At 40.9% G+C, this 16,342-nt stretch overlaps 1 protein-coding gene and 1 long non-coding RNA gene across 3 annotated transcripts; both read right to left on the minus strand.

The window, feature by feature from the left end:
• On the minus strand, positions 1-2,817 carry LOC120412270. Its single transcript, XR_005604792.1, has 3 exons — positions 2,324-2,817; positions 1,616-1,642; positions 1-514 (listed from the first exon to the last, which is right to left on the minus strand). It is a non-coding gene; the product is annotated as an uncharacterized LOC120412270 (long non-coding RNA).
• Positions 2,818-2,918: 101 nt separating this feature from the next.
• Positions 2,919-10,563, minus strand: LOC120412267 (butyrophilin subfamily 3 member A2-like). Of its 2 annotated transcripts, none has more exons than XM_039572649.1 (7): positions 10,358-10,563; positions 9,084-9,217; positions 8,482-8,838; positions 6,702-6,989; positions 5,655-5,747; positions 4,225-4,251; positions 2,919-3,326 (listed from the first exon to the last, which is right to left on the minus strand). In XM_039572649.1, exons 2-7 carry the CDS (start codon positions 9,154-9,156, stop codon positions 3,157-3,159), a joined length of 1,008 nt encoding a protein of 335 aa, XP_039428583.1. In that variant the 5' UTR covers positions 9,157-9,217; positions 10,358-10,563; the 3' UTR covers positions 2,919-3,156. The 2 variants fall into 2 exon arrangements, with proteins under 2 accessions (XP_039428583.1, XP_039428584.1); XM_039572650.1 differs by having other exon boundaries at positions 10,336-10,563.
• Positions 10,564-16,342: the final 5,779 nt, after the last annotated feature.

The raw sequence follows: 16,342 nt of genomic DNA on the forward strand, positions 1-16,342 counted from the left end.
TCTCCTCTCCTCTCCTCTCCTCTCCTCTCCTCTCTTTTTCCATCCTTCCCATCTCTGTTTTACTCCACAGGCTCAACTTTATCCATTGTTAATTTTCCATTTCTGGCATCAAAATTTTACTTCTTTCCTTCTTCCCACGGGCCCTTCCCCTGCTCCCTCAGACCCCACGGTGTTTCTTCAGTGGGACTGGGATCGGCACCAGGCGGATCCGGAGCGTCCCTGTTTGCCTTCTAGATATAAACGGGAAGAACCCTCCCACGGGATTGTCTCCAGAGCCCAGCGACATCACCGCCACCAGATCCCTCTGCTCCACATCATAAAATTCCAGCCGCTCTTCCTCCGAGTCCAGGAACACCCCGAGCGCGGAGAGACCCTGGCTGTGCTCCCTGAGCAGGCGGCTGCCACTGCCGCTGGAGAAAAGCTGTCCCTGGGATGCGCACAGAGCCCAGCAATGCCAGGAATGCCGGGAATGCCAGGAATGCCAGGAATGTGGCCCAGGAAGGCTCGATGTGGGCTTTAATTAAAATTAACCGTTATTAAATTTGTTGGTTTTGGTTAAAATTAACCAGTTTTAACTTTGTTGGTGTCCTGGGTTGCAGTGTATTCTATTACCATGAGCCGTTGAAACCAGGTGGGGCAGTGTTTCCTTGTCTCCTCCCCTGGACTATCTTTCTGTTAATGGCCCATCAATGCCATGCCCAATGACGCAGAGATAACTCCCTCTGGACTATCTTCTGTTGATGAGCCCCTCAATGCCTGGCCTCGTGACTCATCATCCCATTGTGAGATGCTCCACTCAGATAGAGGAACCAAGCATTCCATCCTGGATATAATCAGAGATTCTGAACACCACAGACAACCTTTTCACTGGATTCCCAGAGGACAGGAGCTACATAGCCACCACTGGACCTTCCGAGGAAGAGCAGCCCTTTCTACAGGATCACTGCTTCAACAGAACCCCATCCACCACTTCAGGAGGACTGCAGCCACCATTTTATCAGACTGCCACCGCCACCCTTACTAACAGGGTGTCAGGTTGTATCCTGACCCTGTCACTTTGAACCAGTGTTTTCTTTTCTTTTTTTTTTCCTTTTCTTTAATTTCCCCATTAAATTGTTATTCTGACTTGGTGCCTCCCACTGGTTTGTTTTCAAACTAGTACAGTTGGGTTTAATTACAATTAACCATTTTTATTTGGTGGTTTAAATGTGTTAAATTTTCTGGCATAAATTTAAAAATGGTTTTGATGGGTTTGATCCAAATTCAGGGCATTTTTTCCAAGGTCAGGTACACCAAGCGAGGACTTTTCCTTGTCCGAGGAGGTTTTATGGCAAACCTCTTGGAAAGCAAAACCTGGGAATGAGGAGAAAATTCCCCCCTGCCAGATGGAACAATCGGGCTCAGCTCAACACTGGCTTTAGTTCATAGAGGTTTGTGTGATACAGAATAGAATAATGGATATAATATAATAATGTAAAAATAGTGTCTATTTTATTGTATATAATTATATAAACTATAATTGAATGCAATACATTATATACAGTTATGTAACAATAAAATTATGAATTAATATATAATATATAATGTGTAATATTGATACAAAACATTTTCTTACCAAGGCATTTCCTTTTCTTAAGCAATGCTGTGAAAAAAACCAAACTTCCATGAGTGAAATGAAAACTCGAGGAGCCGATGAGGGGCTGAGACCCCAAGGAAGAAATTCCAGCGCTGCACAAACCCTGGAATCATTTTCTCCTTTAAAATTTTCCATGTATAAGATGTGGTGGCTTAAATTTCTAACAGCCAATGCTGGGATAAAATGCTGGAATTGGGTCAGAAGGGATTTTAAGAATCACTCAGCTCTCGAGGCTGATCCCAGAGAAAAGGGGCTCCATCCCTTGGATCATCTCCAAGGCCTCCTCTGGAATTGCTCCAAAAGCTCCACATCCTTCCCAGGGACAGAATTCCCCCTCAGCTGCTGCTGGGGATGAGCCCTGGACCTGGGGATTCCCAGGATGGGCCGTGTCTATTCTCTCCTCCCAAATCCCTCTCCCAGGGGATTCCTGGGATGGGCCGTGTCCATCCTCTCCTCTCCAAATCCCTCTCCCTGGGCCTCTCCCGATCCGTTCTTTCCCACCCTGGAGTGATCCCCAGCACTTTGCCTCATTCAGCCTCATGAGATTCCCAAGGGCCACTGGTCCTGCTTTTCAGGAATGCAGGAGAGCGACTCATCAAAAGGGTTTGCCCTCCTTGGAGGAGTCAAGTCCTCTCCGGGTGGGGATCCTGAGGGATCAGGGGCAGCAGGACATGGCATTTTCCTTACTTTCCATGGAATTAATGCTCAGGATTTCCCTGGACATGTAGTTTCATCCCACATATTTTTTGGAGTTGTGACCCAGTTGGAATAATTTTCCCGCGAAAAAAGCCATGAGCAGCAAATCTGGGGTTCGAGGAATCTCCATCAGCAAAACTCCAGGCAGAGAATTCCCAGAGGAGCAGGAAATGATCCCACATTTCTCAGAACTGGACCCAATCACAGCCATGTTTCTTAGAGTAATTGAAATAAAATAGAAATCAATAAACTGGAATAAAGGGAAAATACCGGAGTTTATTTTCTGCTCTTTCACTGGCTTGTGGGAGCTGCTTAATAATGAATAATAATTGTACAATAATAATAATTGTATTTAATACTAATATAATTAACATAAATTGGAGAAATGGATTTACCTGCTTCGTTTTTCTCTCTCTGAGCTTCTGAGTCGACCAACAAATGCAAGGAAAAAGTGAAAAAAATCAATAAATAATTGGGGGATTTTAGTTTAGAAGTAAAATTTATGAGTAAAATTAATTAATTAATTTATTAATTAATTTAATTAAATTTAGTTCAGAAGTAAAATCTAGGAGCAAAATTAATTAAATTCAATTTAGGAGTAAAATGTAGCAGCAAAGTGAATTAAATGTAATTCAGGAGCAAAATAGAATTTATTTAAATTGGTTTTTTCATGTTAGGAGTAAAAAATGATGAGACGGGGTTTTAATCTATTTCATTGTCCTCAATTCCTGAAGCATCAACAAGGAGCTTTATCGGAAATTGGAAAATGAATCTCTTGGAAAGTGAACCCATTGGAAAATGAATCCAATGGAGATAAATCAATTTCAATTCATAATCAAATTTGCAATTATGTCACAAGAGCCTTTGTTAAAGGGAGACTTATTCGTAAATACATAAGAAAGATCCCCATCCTTTTTTTGGGATGTGCACCGTGGAAGAATGCAAGGAGCAGGAAAATTGGTCTTACTCAGCAGTGCCTTCACACTCCCTTCATCTGAAAGAAATGAGACACGAATTAATGAATTTCACAGCTAAAATCTTCAATTATGGTGTTTTCTTGACCACTTTGGAATTCATCTTTCTTCAATAAACTTAAAGAAGGGTTTGAAAAGAATTCAATAATGATGTAAGAGAATGTAGTAAATGAAGATTAATTCCATAAAAAAAGATGAAATCAATTCTAGTTGGAATAATTGAGCTGTCAATGCTGTTCCCATTATTTCATGGGAAATTGAGGCTGATGACCAAAAAAATTGGCAGAACTTTAGCAGGATATGGGTCAGGGAATCATTGGAAGGTTAAAACACAATCAAATATTATCAAATTATTGATATTGTTTTTTAATATTTAATAATTTTGCAATGTAATGATAATAAGCTATATATTATATATCTTTTCAATGATATAATAAAGCTATATTGAATTATGTATTATATGTAATATTAATAATTACGTATTTTGTTCTATTCGATATTAATTATATTAAGTAATTAATTTATAGTACCTTTGATATCTTAATTAACTAAAAATAATTAATTACATATTATAATAATTACGCATTATTAGATCACTCAATATCCTATAAGTCTATGCATTAAATACTCTAATACTTAATAATTATAACAATATTCTGATGTTATTAATTTACTCTTTCTACTTTTATAATAGTGTCAATAATATTTAGAATTTCATGGTTTCATATTTTAGTAAATTATTTAATGAATGGATATTTAGTATCTTTAATATTGATAAAATTAATGGCCCCTCAAGATCTGCTCGGATTGGGGCACACTGGAGGGGTCAATAAATACAACCGGTGACCAAAGGTCATCGAATCCCACCGGGATTCACATCCCAGAAATCAAAATCCTTTGGTTTCTTGGAGCCTTTACCTTTCTTCGCCTTCTTCCTCAACCTGGCTGGAATCAAAGAGATCCAAAAGTTAATTATTGATCCCAGCAAATCAGGGACAATCAATGACACCCAGCAAAGGGTTTGGAATGTTCCTTGGGGGTTGACCCCAGGAGTTCTGCGGAAAATGGCTGCATTTATTTCATTTTATAGATTTCTGTACTTGTATTTCTATACTTCTATTTCTATTTCTATTTCTATTTCTACATTTATCTATTCCTGTCTAATTTTGGCAGAAGATTTTTTCAATGTGGGAAGACGAAGGAAAACCCTGAAGAATAAAGAGCTCCTGGAAGACCAACCAGTGACTGAAAAATGATAGTGTCTAATACTAGAGATGTTAACTGAATTATTGTCACACTATAGGCTGCTTTCATGCCAAAGATATCTATGTTTTCATAGATTTCTATATTTGTATATATTTATATTTTATAGAAAACTTAAATTATAGTAAATACTATGTACATGTATTCTATACATATATAAAGATGTCTGTATTATAAAATAGGATTGATAATATTTGTGTATGGTACAATAGAATTGTGTGACGTGTAAATAATTGTATAGTATAATTTAATAGTGGTGTTTTATATAATAAATGTACATATATACACATATGTATTAATAGACATAGATTACAATATATTTATTTTATTATTTATTTATAAAAATTATTTCTTTATATTTATTTATAAATATATCTATGTTATATAACCATTTATTTATAAATATATCTATATTATATAAATATTTATATTGTATATATTCAGGTTATATAATATTTATATTATTATTTCTAAAATATTTATTCTAGCTCATATATTTATTATATTATATCAAATATCAGGTTCCTATTTCTATTTTGGGTTTCTCTTGAGCTTTTTCACTCCACTGCTTTCCTGATTTGTGCAAAAGTACCTAGAAAAACAAAATTTTGAGTTGTCTCAGTTGATAATGTGAATTGTATTAAAAAATCCATGATGCCAGGAGGTAAATAACTATTCTGCAAGTATGTCGTAGTCCCTGTATCCCGACTCCTCATTTTCATTATGAATGTGTTAATTTTATCTCTCTCCCTCTGTATTTCTGAATTGGATGTTAAAAATTTTAACTCCATTACATTTTTTATTGCTACTACTACTACTGTTATTGTTATTATTATTATTATTATTATTATTATTTAACACCACAGTCTTAATTCATAATTCATAATTTTTTAAAATATTAAAATAAAAAGTAATTTACAATGTAAAAATTATAACTGAAACAGTAGGGAAAATTATACAGAATAAAATTAATTTATATTAGTTTATTTTATTCACAGCATATATTTGAGTTTTGGGTTGTGGTGAATTGAAAGTTCCCCGTCATCTGTGGAAATACTCACATATACATGTACACATACACTTACCAATAATAGCCCCGATAATTCCCAAATCCAGACTTAAAACTATGAGGGAAACAATCATCCAAGTGGAAGGGGAAGGGGAAGGGAAGAAGAAATCTGGAAAATAGAAATGGAATTGCGAAATGAAAGTGTTTCCAGTAGAATTGCAGTCGGAACAAAACCCCCCGAGGATCTCCCTCTGTCAGAACTTTCCAGACTGGGAATCAGCCCCAAGGTGAGAGAGAAGGGATGGGAACGGATATTCCTCATTGCACATCAGCACATTGTGGGAATCATGGATTATCCTGAAGGGAATATCCCTGGGAGGACCCCCAGGGATCATCAATTCCCACTGGGGCTGCCCAGGGAAGGACAGAGTCGCCATCCCTGGAAGTGTCCAAGGAATGACTGGACATGGCACTCGGAGCTCTGGTGAGCACCAGCCAATGGTTGGACCGGATGTCCTTGGAGGCCTTTCCCAATGCTGATAATCCCGGGATTCTGTGACCTCCTGGCCCTGCACAGCCCCAAAATCCCCCCACCCTGTGCCTGGGAGCATTGTCCAAATGATCCATGGGCTTGGGAAACGTCAGAGCCGTGACCACTTCCCTGGGAGCCTTTCTGAGCGCCCAACCACCCTCCATGTGTCCAGGTCCTTGTAGGGAAATGTCCATTGGAATGTCCCAATCCCTCCCTCCCTCCACGTCCAGGTCATTGCAGGGTCTGTGTTCTCCCACTGGAATGTCCCAATCCTTCCCTCTCCAAGCTAAAATGGATCTCGGATGCACCAGAACACAACGAGGGATTTGTTCCCACATTATTCATCTTCCCACAGGTCACTGGCCTGGGATTGGGGCTCTGGGATCTCTCCAAGGGCAATGGACAGCAGCCACCACCCGATCCGGCTGATCCCGAGGCCCAGGATCGTTCCGTGGTCAATGGAGACACAAGGGACAGCAGCCACCACCCGATCCCGGCTGATCCCGAGCCCAGGATCGTTCCGTGGTCAATGGAGACACAAGGGACAGCAGCCACCGCCCGATCCCAGCTGATCCCTCAGGGGTCACTCACCTGCAATCCGGACTCGGGATTCCCGCGTGGTGTTGAGCACCTCGTTGACCACCCTGCAGGACACTTCCCGGTCCGATCCCGGCTCCAGGCTCATGGAACTCACGACATCAAAGATGCCGGAGGAAGGGCCCGGAGTGCTCCGAGTGGTCACTTCCTCCAGCCGCGTCTGGCCTTGGCTGTCCAGCCAAACCACGGAGGGCGCCGGGAACCATCCCTGGGATCTGCAGGAGAGGCTGATGCCGTTCCCAGCGTGTCCATCCAGGAAAACCGAGGGCTCGGCACCCTGAGCTGCACAACGGGAAAAATCCCAGCTCCAACAAAGGGCACACAAGGAATTCCCTGAGCAAACGGGATATTGGGAAGAAATTCTTTACTGGGAGGGCGGAGGGGAGCTGAAATGGAATTCCCAGAGGAGCTGTGGTTGCCCCATCTCTGGAAGTGTCCAAGGCCAGCTTGGACAGGGCTTGGAACATCCTGGAATGGTGGGAAGTGCCTCTGCGCATGGAAGGGGATGGAACAGGATGAGCTTCAGGGTCCTTCCCACCCAACCCATCCCGGGATTCTCTGGCTCATGGCAGGAAGTCTCCATGGATTTCTCCATGATAATTTGCAGATTAATCAGATTCCAACTCTAATTCCCATTAAATTGCTGGGAAATGGCTCTTCCTCTCCATCCTGGTTCCCGCTGGGATGGAGTTAATTTCTCTGAGGAGCTGCCTCAGATTTGGGAATGATGCCAACCATCCATTGTTTTTCATGGCTTTTCTTTCTCTCTCTTTGTGTCATTTTCCTTTTCCTCCCAGTTTTTCCTGTTTTGATTTGGGTTGATTTCAGTTATTAAACTGTTCTTATCCCAACCCAGGAAACATCCTACTTTTACCCTTGGAATTTCCTCCAGGCGACTCCCAGGGAATTGAACTTCCAAAACCCAATTGTGATCAGGAAAAAATCAGGATATACCTGAGACCCAACAAGTCAACTCCAGGAAAACAAGGATGGGAACAGTCGCAATGTGGACCTGCATCATTCCACAGCTTGGTAAAACATCAATAACCCAAATATCTCCGTCACGGAGATCCCTCTGATTTCATGGGAGAATGTAGGAACCCAGAGGGCTGAGAACATTTCTCTGCCTGTTTTGAAGGGTTTTTACCCCCAAACAACACTGTTTTGACCTCCAACCTTGGAAAAAACTGCCTACGATCAGACAAGAACTAGAAAATACAGTGGTGTGAATTAGGTGATAGACTACTATGTGAGATTGTCACAGGGTGAAAATTTAGAGGTTTTGGGCTTCTCTTTGTAGTAAATAGGTAAGAGCAAAAAACATCAAAATGGAGGATTGTTGTTGTTCTCCAAACCTTCTTCTCCTTCTTCTACCACTCCATATTCTGCAGTAAAAGTAATTTGAGATGATTGGACAAAAAATTCCACAGTTCCTGGCCATGTTACTGAATAATTGAGAGGAAAGTGAAAATAATATATGTTTTTAGTAACCATTGGTTAAATTATCTTTAAAAGGCCGTGTCAATTTGATAATTAGACTTTTCTCCTGCATTCTCTGCTCTGTGTTATGCCTGGGTCACACTAGTGACTCACTTTCTCTGATAAGACTTAATAAACAACTATCTGGCAGCAGTGAAACTCCAGGAAAAGTCTCCATTTGTCTCTCGTGCTAACTCCTGGGAAGAATTTTAAAACGCTCTCCCATCAGGAGAGATTTGATTTACGGCACGGCTCAGTGTCAGGAAAAAGCAGGAATTCCTTCCCTGGCACCCACCTGCCACATCCAGTTCCAACACAACCTCATTGTACCAGTTCTCTAGGAAGACACTGCAGGTGTATTTCCCTTTGTCCGAGGGACGGACGTTCTTCAGGAGAAGGGAGAGATTTCCCCAGTGGAATTCCGATGGGAAAAACTCCGTCCTGCCCCGATAGCCCGCGAACTCCAGAAATGGATTTTGAGGATTTTTCCCATCAAAAGTGGCCACTGCACTTTCTGTGGAGCTCCCAGAGAAGATCCACTGGATGGAAAGTTTCTCCGGGATTATTCTGCCTTGTAACTGGCAGGGCAGGACGGCTCCATCCCCGACGACTCCAAGGACGGGGCTGTCAGGAGGAATTATGCTGTACTGGCCTGCGAGGAGAGAGAGGTGGGAAAATTGCCCATGCTGGGATCATCCAGCCCTGGAATGGTTTGGGTTGGAAGGGACCTTGAACGGCCTTGGGAGTTGGTGCTTATCAAAGTTCCCATCAGCGCTTCCTGTGGGCAACTGGGATGTGGGAATGCCAGGAAAACGAGCTGGGAGAACAAACAGATTTAGGCTGGGAATGAATTCCCTTCCTAAATAAAATTGGGATTGGGACAGAACCAGGGATTACCTGTGACCCCGGGAATGATCTGCAGGAAAACAAGGATGGGAAGAGTCACTGCCGGCTGGAATCTGGATCCCATCGTTCTGCAGCTCGGGAAGACATCAATAACCCAAATATCCAGGGAAAATCTCACCAGGCTCCTGCCAAGCAGACACACAACGGGAAGAGGGAATCGAACCAGAGCCGTTGGTTTCTCTGCATTTATGGGGAAATCCTCCGAGGTGTTTCAGCCCCTTTGAGGGAAATCAGGAAAAGGGCAGGAGCAGCTGTTTGTAATGAAATTCCGGCAGTTGAGTTGTGATTCCCAGACTAAATCCAAGCCCAGGCAGATGTGGATAACCTCGGGCAGGGGAGAAACGGAGCCAGAATTCCTAAGGAACAGGAGTTTGCTTTCAAATGGTCATTCCAGGCCCGTCCATTTGGGATTGTTGAGGTTGGAAAAGGCCTCCAAGGCCACCGAGTCCAACCTGTGCCTGATCCCACCCTGTCACCAGCCCAGAGCTCCAAGTGCCACGTCCAGTCCTTCCTTGGACACCTCCAGGGGTGGGGACTCCACCATTCCCTGGGCAGCCCCTTCCAAGCCTTTCCAGGAAGAAATTCCTCCTGAAGTCCAGCTGGACCCTCCCCTGTCACAGCCTGAGGCCGTTTCCTCTCATCCCAACCCTTGTTCCCTGGGAGCTGATCCCAACCTGCCCCTGGCTGCCCCCCCGTCAGGGAGTTGTGGGGAGCCTGAAGGTCCCCGCAGAGCCTCCTTTTCTCTGGGATGAGCCCGCTCAGCTCCCTCAGGAGTTCTCCAGACCCTTCCCAATCTTTGCTCCTGGCTCTGAACACACTCCAGCTCCTCCAAGTCCATCCTGTAACTGGAGAGCCCAGAACAGAGCCCAGAATTGCAGCTGGAGAGTGCCCAGTGACGAGCAGAGTGGGACAATCCCCGTCCTGCTCCTGCTGCCGCACTGTTCCCCATCCCAGCCAGGTGCCCACCTGGACACACCTGAGCTCATCCAGCTGCTGCCCAAAAAACCCAAAAAACACTCTCGGAAGAAAAAGGCTAAGAATTAATTTAAATAGAGTAAACCAAAATAAATTCCATAGAAACAATAATCAGTATTTCCATGGCTCAATCCCAAATCCCAGTATAGGTTTGTTTTAGGCATGAGCAGATTGTTTGATTCATTCAATTAAGGCAGCAAAGAAATTAAAATGAAATGATCTTTAACAACTTCCCTTAAAACCACCCACAGATAACAGGAATTCCCACCGAGGCAAAAAGAAATTCCAACCTGGAATCGTTCCCTGGGGGATATCAAGAACAAACCACCAGCTCAGTGTTCTCCAAAAAACCCCTCAGCCTGGACATTTCTCTTCCAGCCAGGCTTTCCTGAACAGCCAGATCCCGAATATCCATGTTAAATTCCACGTGGATTATGGAATTGTGGAATTTTTGTACTCCCTGGACACGGATCTTTTCCACATCTGTGGGGGGACAGACTCCACAAGTTCCCGCACTCGATCCTGCAAGTCTTGAAAAGGGACTTTGACCACGAAAGACTTTTTTGTCCTCGGGTGCAGCATTCCAGCCAATCCCGACAGGTTCCATTTGGGACACACCTTGATCCAAAGGGCAGCAGGAAAAGGTTTCAAACCCTCGGCTCCTGGGCAGGGCAGCTCCTTTTCCAACCTGGTTTTCCAACATCTGGAAAACAGCAGGAATGGGAAGTGGAGAATCCCAACTTGGGGGTGGATGTTCCCAGCGGGAGGACTCAGAGCTAAAATCGGGAATACACAACACTGAGCCCAGGGGGGAATCCACGGATATGGAAAAATTGTGGGATGTAGAGCTTTAACGTTCCAAGATTTTCCAGGTTTGTTTATTCCCACACCAGTTTTATTTCTGGATTAGGGAGAGGGGAGGAATCAGGATTCACAGGGAGCTGGAAAATGATTGGATTTACGAGATTCCCACCCTTCAGGACTGATTAGCAAGGCCAAATTTGGGGATTTCTGGTGATTCCAGGAGGGATCAAACACAGCCAGGACACAAAACCTCAACTTTCTACAAGGTTTCCAGGGAATCCGGGACTGGGTTTCCTCGGATAAATGTCATGGTTTTATCACCTCCTGGATGCATCTCTTGGAATTCTCCCAATCCAAGGAAATCAGGGCTGGCATCACCGAAAGATTTTCCCTCTCCACACCGAGGACCATCCTGTCAATCCACGGGGTTCATGGAATGCTGAGTCCTGGCTCCAGGTGGGAGATCAGAACCAGCTGCTTTCTGATCGTTTGTGGGGCTTTTCCTCAAAACTATTCCAAACATATTCCAAAAACATAATCCAAGTCAGCCACAGCTTTTCTGGGAAAGATGTGCCAGGGCCTCCCCACCCTCACAGGGAGGACTTTTTTTCAGGTGTGGAACCTTTTCCCTCTTCTTTCCTCCCTCCCTTTTTTTTTTTTTTTTTGAGATAAATCAATGAATTTTTATTAATTTTCATTATTTTTATTTTATTGCGTTGTATTTTTATTACTTTTTAAAAATTGATATAATGATTTAATTAATCAATAAATTCCCATCAGTACATTTTCCATGGCAAAAGAAGATGGAAAAACACCAGGAAAAACTTTGCCCCTCTCCCCCCTCCAAAAACTCCCCCACCTCCCCAAAAAAAAGGAATAACCCCAAACCAACCTTGGAATTTCCATGACAAAAAGGAAGAAAACCAGGATAATACCCAACACCATTCCCAGGGAAAAAGAAATCCCAAACCGAGCATGGTCTCATCCCACCGCTCATAAAAACTCTGGGATTTCCCCTTTTTCCCAGAATTTTTGGTCCACGGAACTCTTTTCCCCTCCCTGTTCCCACTAAACCCTGGCAGAGCAGGGAATGGTTTCCCACGGGAGGATGAGGAGGAACATTCCAACCTCTCGCAGCTCCGGGGCAAGGACTCAGGAAGCAGAAAGGGATTTTCCAGACCTTTTCCCGAGCTGCTCCGTCCAATCCCCTCTGGCTCCACCGGAAAACGCCGATCTCAGCTTCCAGTGGCCATAAAACCCGAGGACAAAGGTTGATCCCAGCCGCATCCCCGAGGAGCTGCCAGGTCCCTCCTGCTCAGGTAAGGAATTCCACATTGGAAAAAAACCCTGAATTAATTGGGAATAAATTCATTTAATGGAAATAAGTTAATTGTTTTCACGGATAGGGAGGAATCTGGGGCGTTGTCGCCCTTTTCCCATGGGAATTCCTCTCCCTGGCACTGCTTGGATTTATCTGTGATTTGAGACATGGAGGAAAACACAGGAAATCCCAGGAAATTGGGATTAAATCCCAATTGAATCCCAGCTCACGGCTCAGTTTGATTATTTATCTTCACCCGGAGCGGGATTGGCAAGGAAATCCTTGGAGCCACATCCATGAAATCACAGAATTCCATTTAAAACAGCGGGATCAAGATCCTGCTGCTCCTGAGAATTGCTCCAGGAGGTTTCGGGAATGGTTTTGCCAATAAAATGATTGGATTTGGTGATTGGAAAGGTCTTTTCCAAGTTGGGCAATTCCATGATTCTACAGAAAGGTGGGATAATATGAAATTATAATATCAAAATATGATATTGAAATATAAATTATTGTAATAATTATAATAAAATCATTATACATAGAATTTTATTTAATGATATATAGAATTATAGTTATAACATTCTATATTATATATAGAATTATGTAGAAGTATAATCATTATACTGTGTGTTATTGCACTATAAATTATCTGTAATTATTGTTAAATTATTAATTAGAATTATTATAGCATATATTATTTATTACATAAATAAATATTATGTATAAATATATATTATTTTCTTATATAATAAATATAATAATTCTAATAAAATAATATCTATTTATTTATTTTAAATATAGAATATATTAAAATAATAAAATACAATGACAAAATAGAATGTTAAATTATAATATCAGAATAGAATCCCTGAATATATCAAAATATATCAAAATAAAGTTTAAAAATACAATATCAAAATATAATCCCAAAATATAGTGTGAGAATATAATCCCAAAATATAGTGTGAGAATATGGTATTAAATATGATATAAAAATCGAATATTAAATGTAATATTGAAATAGAATGTTAAAATAGAATATTTAAAATATATAAGAATATTGTAATAATATATGTTAAAGAATGATATCAAAATAACATCCAAATAAAATCTCAAAGTAATATAAAAAGCTAATATTAAAATATAAAAATACCAAAAAATTTTTTTAAATATATAAAATATAAAATCTAATAGCAAAATCGGATTACTAAAGATAATATTAAAATGTATCAAAATGTAGTATTAAAATGTAGAATAGACTATCAAAATACAGTAATAAAATATTAAATTAATATAATATTAATTACAGAATATCATGTTAACGTATAATATGGAATGTGGCATCAACACAGAGTATCAAAATACGGTCTTAAAATTGAATATTAAAATATCACCCCAAAATCCGGTATTAAATTCTGATATCAGAATTCCAAAAATCAAAATAATACCAAAACCCCACCAAAATCTGATAACAAAATAACATCCGAAGATCCCACAAAACGCTTGGAATTTCTCAGTGAAAGGGAAAAAATGGGAATGGAACGTCCGGAAAACCGAGGGAGGATTTACTGGGTGGATTTAAATTGCACAGGGAGCTGAGGAAAGGAGAACTCCTGGAATCCCGTTTTCCATCATCCTTCATGGATCATTTTCCCTGTTTTTTCCCCTCTCCATTCTCTCCTTGTTTCCCATTGGGAAGGGACCGAAGGAATCCTGCGGGAGACCCCCCAGCAGTGCCGGTTCCGGAGGGGAGGAGGAGCAGGGAGCCGGGATATCCATGGATTCCCGGCTCTGGTGGCTGGCGGTGCTCCCAGTCCTGGCATTCCGGCACGGATCCCACCTGGCTGCAGGTGAGGGCAGTTCCATTTGGGATCTATTCCCATAAAACAGGCGATTTCTGCTCCAAAACGTGAATTCAAACCTAATGAGGACACAGAATTTAACTTGGAAAAGGCTCCTTTTCCAGAGGGTGGTCATGGCCGGAGCAGCTCCACTGGGAATTGGCAGCGGCTCCGAACATTCTGGTGCTTGCGGAGCACTGGGACAACGCTCCCAGGGATTGTTGGGATTGTCCTGTGCGGGGCCAAGAGTTGGACTCTGATCCTCTTCCAGCTCAGGGCATTCCATGATTTTATCACCTGGGTCGCGATCCCGTGCTGGGAGAACCTCTGGGAATCAGGGCAGGATGTCCAAGGAGCACCTCACGTATCCTTGGGAATCTGAGAGCTCTCACATCTCCCAGCACCGTAAGGATGAATTCCAGGCCCTGGGACATTCCAAACCTTCCTGGGAACCGGTGTTGGGGCAGTCAATTCCCACCTGGAATTTTCTGGAGGTAAATCCTGGGTGTGAACTTTTATTTTGGATGGAATTTGCCATTTCCATCCATTTTCCAGGGTTCTCCAAGACTTGAATGGCCAAGAAATTGAGTTATTGTTCAAAACACTGAAGGATAAATCCATGAGCACCACATCCCCATTTCTTTAGTTTTCCTCTGGGTTCCTCTCTTGTTGAGGGTGGAATTGGTCCCATTGGTCACCGATGAAATTCCATGGAAAACCCAACATGGAAAACCCGAACCAATCCCCCTTTTACCCTAAAACAGGCGGATTCCTGAGCGCTCCCAAAACTTCCGTCCTTGGAATCATCGGGGACAGGGTGCTCCTGCCCTGCCAGGTGGGATCTGCTCCCATTCCCGAGGATTTCTCCATCCGGTGGACATTCCACGGCCAATCCCAGCGGATCCCCGTGAGCAGCTATGATGGGAAGGATCGAAGGGAGGAGCCGGATGAGCGATATCAGGGCCGGGCGGAATTTTTCCACAGGGACTTCCGAGCTGGGAACGTGTCCCTGCTCCTGAGGAACGTCCAGAGCTCCGACCAGGGATCCTACAGCTGCGAGGTCTCATTCCAGGATGTGTCCCGGGAAGTGCTGGTGGAGCTGGAAGTGGCAGGTCGGTGCCATTCCCTCTCGTTTCCTTCACTGCACAAAACTGGGCAGATATTTGAAATATTGTTATAAATGCTAATATTTTTTATATTTAAAAATGTCTATTTTTATATAATTTTTTGTTAAATTGTTTCAGTTTTATTTTAATTTTTATTCTAATTTTTATTCTTATTTTTATTTTTATTACAATTTTTATTTTTATTACAATTTTTATTTTTATTTTTTTTATAATTTTTTATTATAATTTTATTGTAATTTTTATTATATCTTTTATTATAATTTGTATTTGTATTTGTATTATTTTAAAATTATTTTTATTTTTATTTTTATTTATTTTTAATACCTATTTTTTATATTTGACATCTTATATGTCGTGTAATACAAATATTATTTTATAAGAATACATAAATGCATTATTATACAAACATCTATTATATGGACATATTAATTATACAACACAAATATTCTCATCTATAATATTATAAAAATATATTCATTTATAATATTAATTATTAATAATAATTTCTATATTAATTTATAATATAGAAATAAAGATATACATTGTATATTCTATTCTATTTAGTGTATTTATACGTTATAAATACAATTATATTATAAATACAATTATAAATATATTACAACATATGCTATAAAATATATTATATAATATATATCATATATATGAAAATATAAATAAGTAGTATTTATATACTGTATTTTGCAAATATAAAATCATATACTAGAAGTAGTATATTATTTTATGTTTATACTTATATTCATATTTATACGTTTATAATTCTATATTATGTAGTTTATGTCTATATTTTTATCTTTAATAGTTTTACATTTTATGTATTTTCTATATTTATTTAATATATTTGATATATTTGATATATTTAAATCTTTTATACATTTTATATATTTTGTACATTTTATATATTTTATATATTTGCTTCTACAATTTTTACATTTCCTAAATTCTACAAAATCCTGGGAAATTCCACTCCTAAATCCATCCCAGGACCACCCCCACCCTTCCATCCACTTCCGGATTCTCCATTAAATCCCCTCATTCCCAAGGACATTCTCAGAGCCAATGACCACTGAGAACCTCCAGCCCCCCTGGATCAAATCCCGGAAAATCCTCCAAGACTTTCCAACTCCTTGGTGAAAAGCCGAGTTCTAGAAAACCCCAATATAA

This window comes from Corvus cornix, unplaced genomic scaffold (genome assembly GCF_000738735.6).
Source record: "Corvus cornix cornix isolate S_Up_H32 unplaced genomic scaffold, ASM73873v5 scaffold7, whole genome shotgun sequence".
Taxonomy (NCBI): Eukaryota; Metazoa; Chordata; class Aves; order Passeriformes; family Corvidae; genus Corvus; species Corvus cornix.

Bases quoted from the DNA above. Each gene is read 5' to 3' on its own strand.
- LOC120412267 (XM_039572649.1), bottom strand. From the start codon at position 9,156: ATGGGATCCAGATTCCAGCCGGCAGTGACTCTTCCCATCCTTGTTTTC. The intron at 5,748-6,701 runs GTGAGTGACCCC...TCTATTTTCCAG, and splicing joins ATCCCGAGTCCGGATTGCAG to ATTTCTTCTTCCCTTCCCCT. The intron at 3,327-4,224 runs GTAAAGGCTCCA...CATTTCTTTCAG, and splicing joins GAGGAAGAAGGCGAAGAAAG to ATGAAGGGAGTGTGAAGGCA.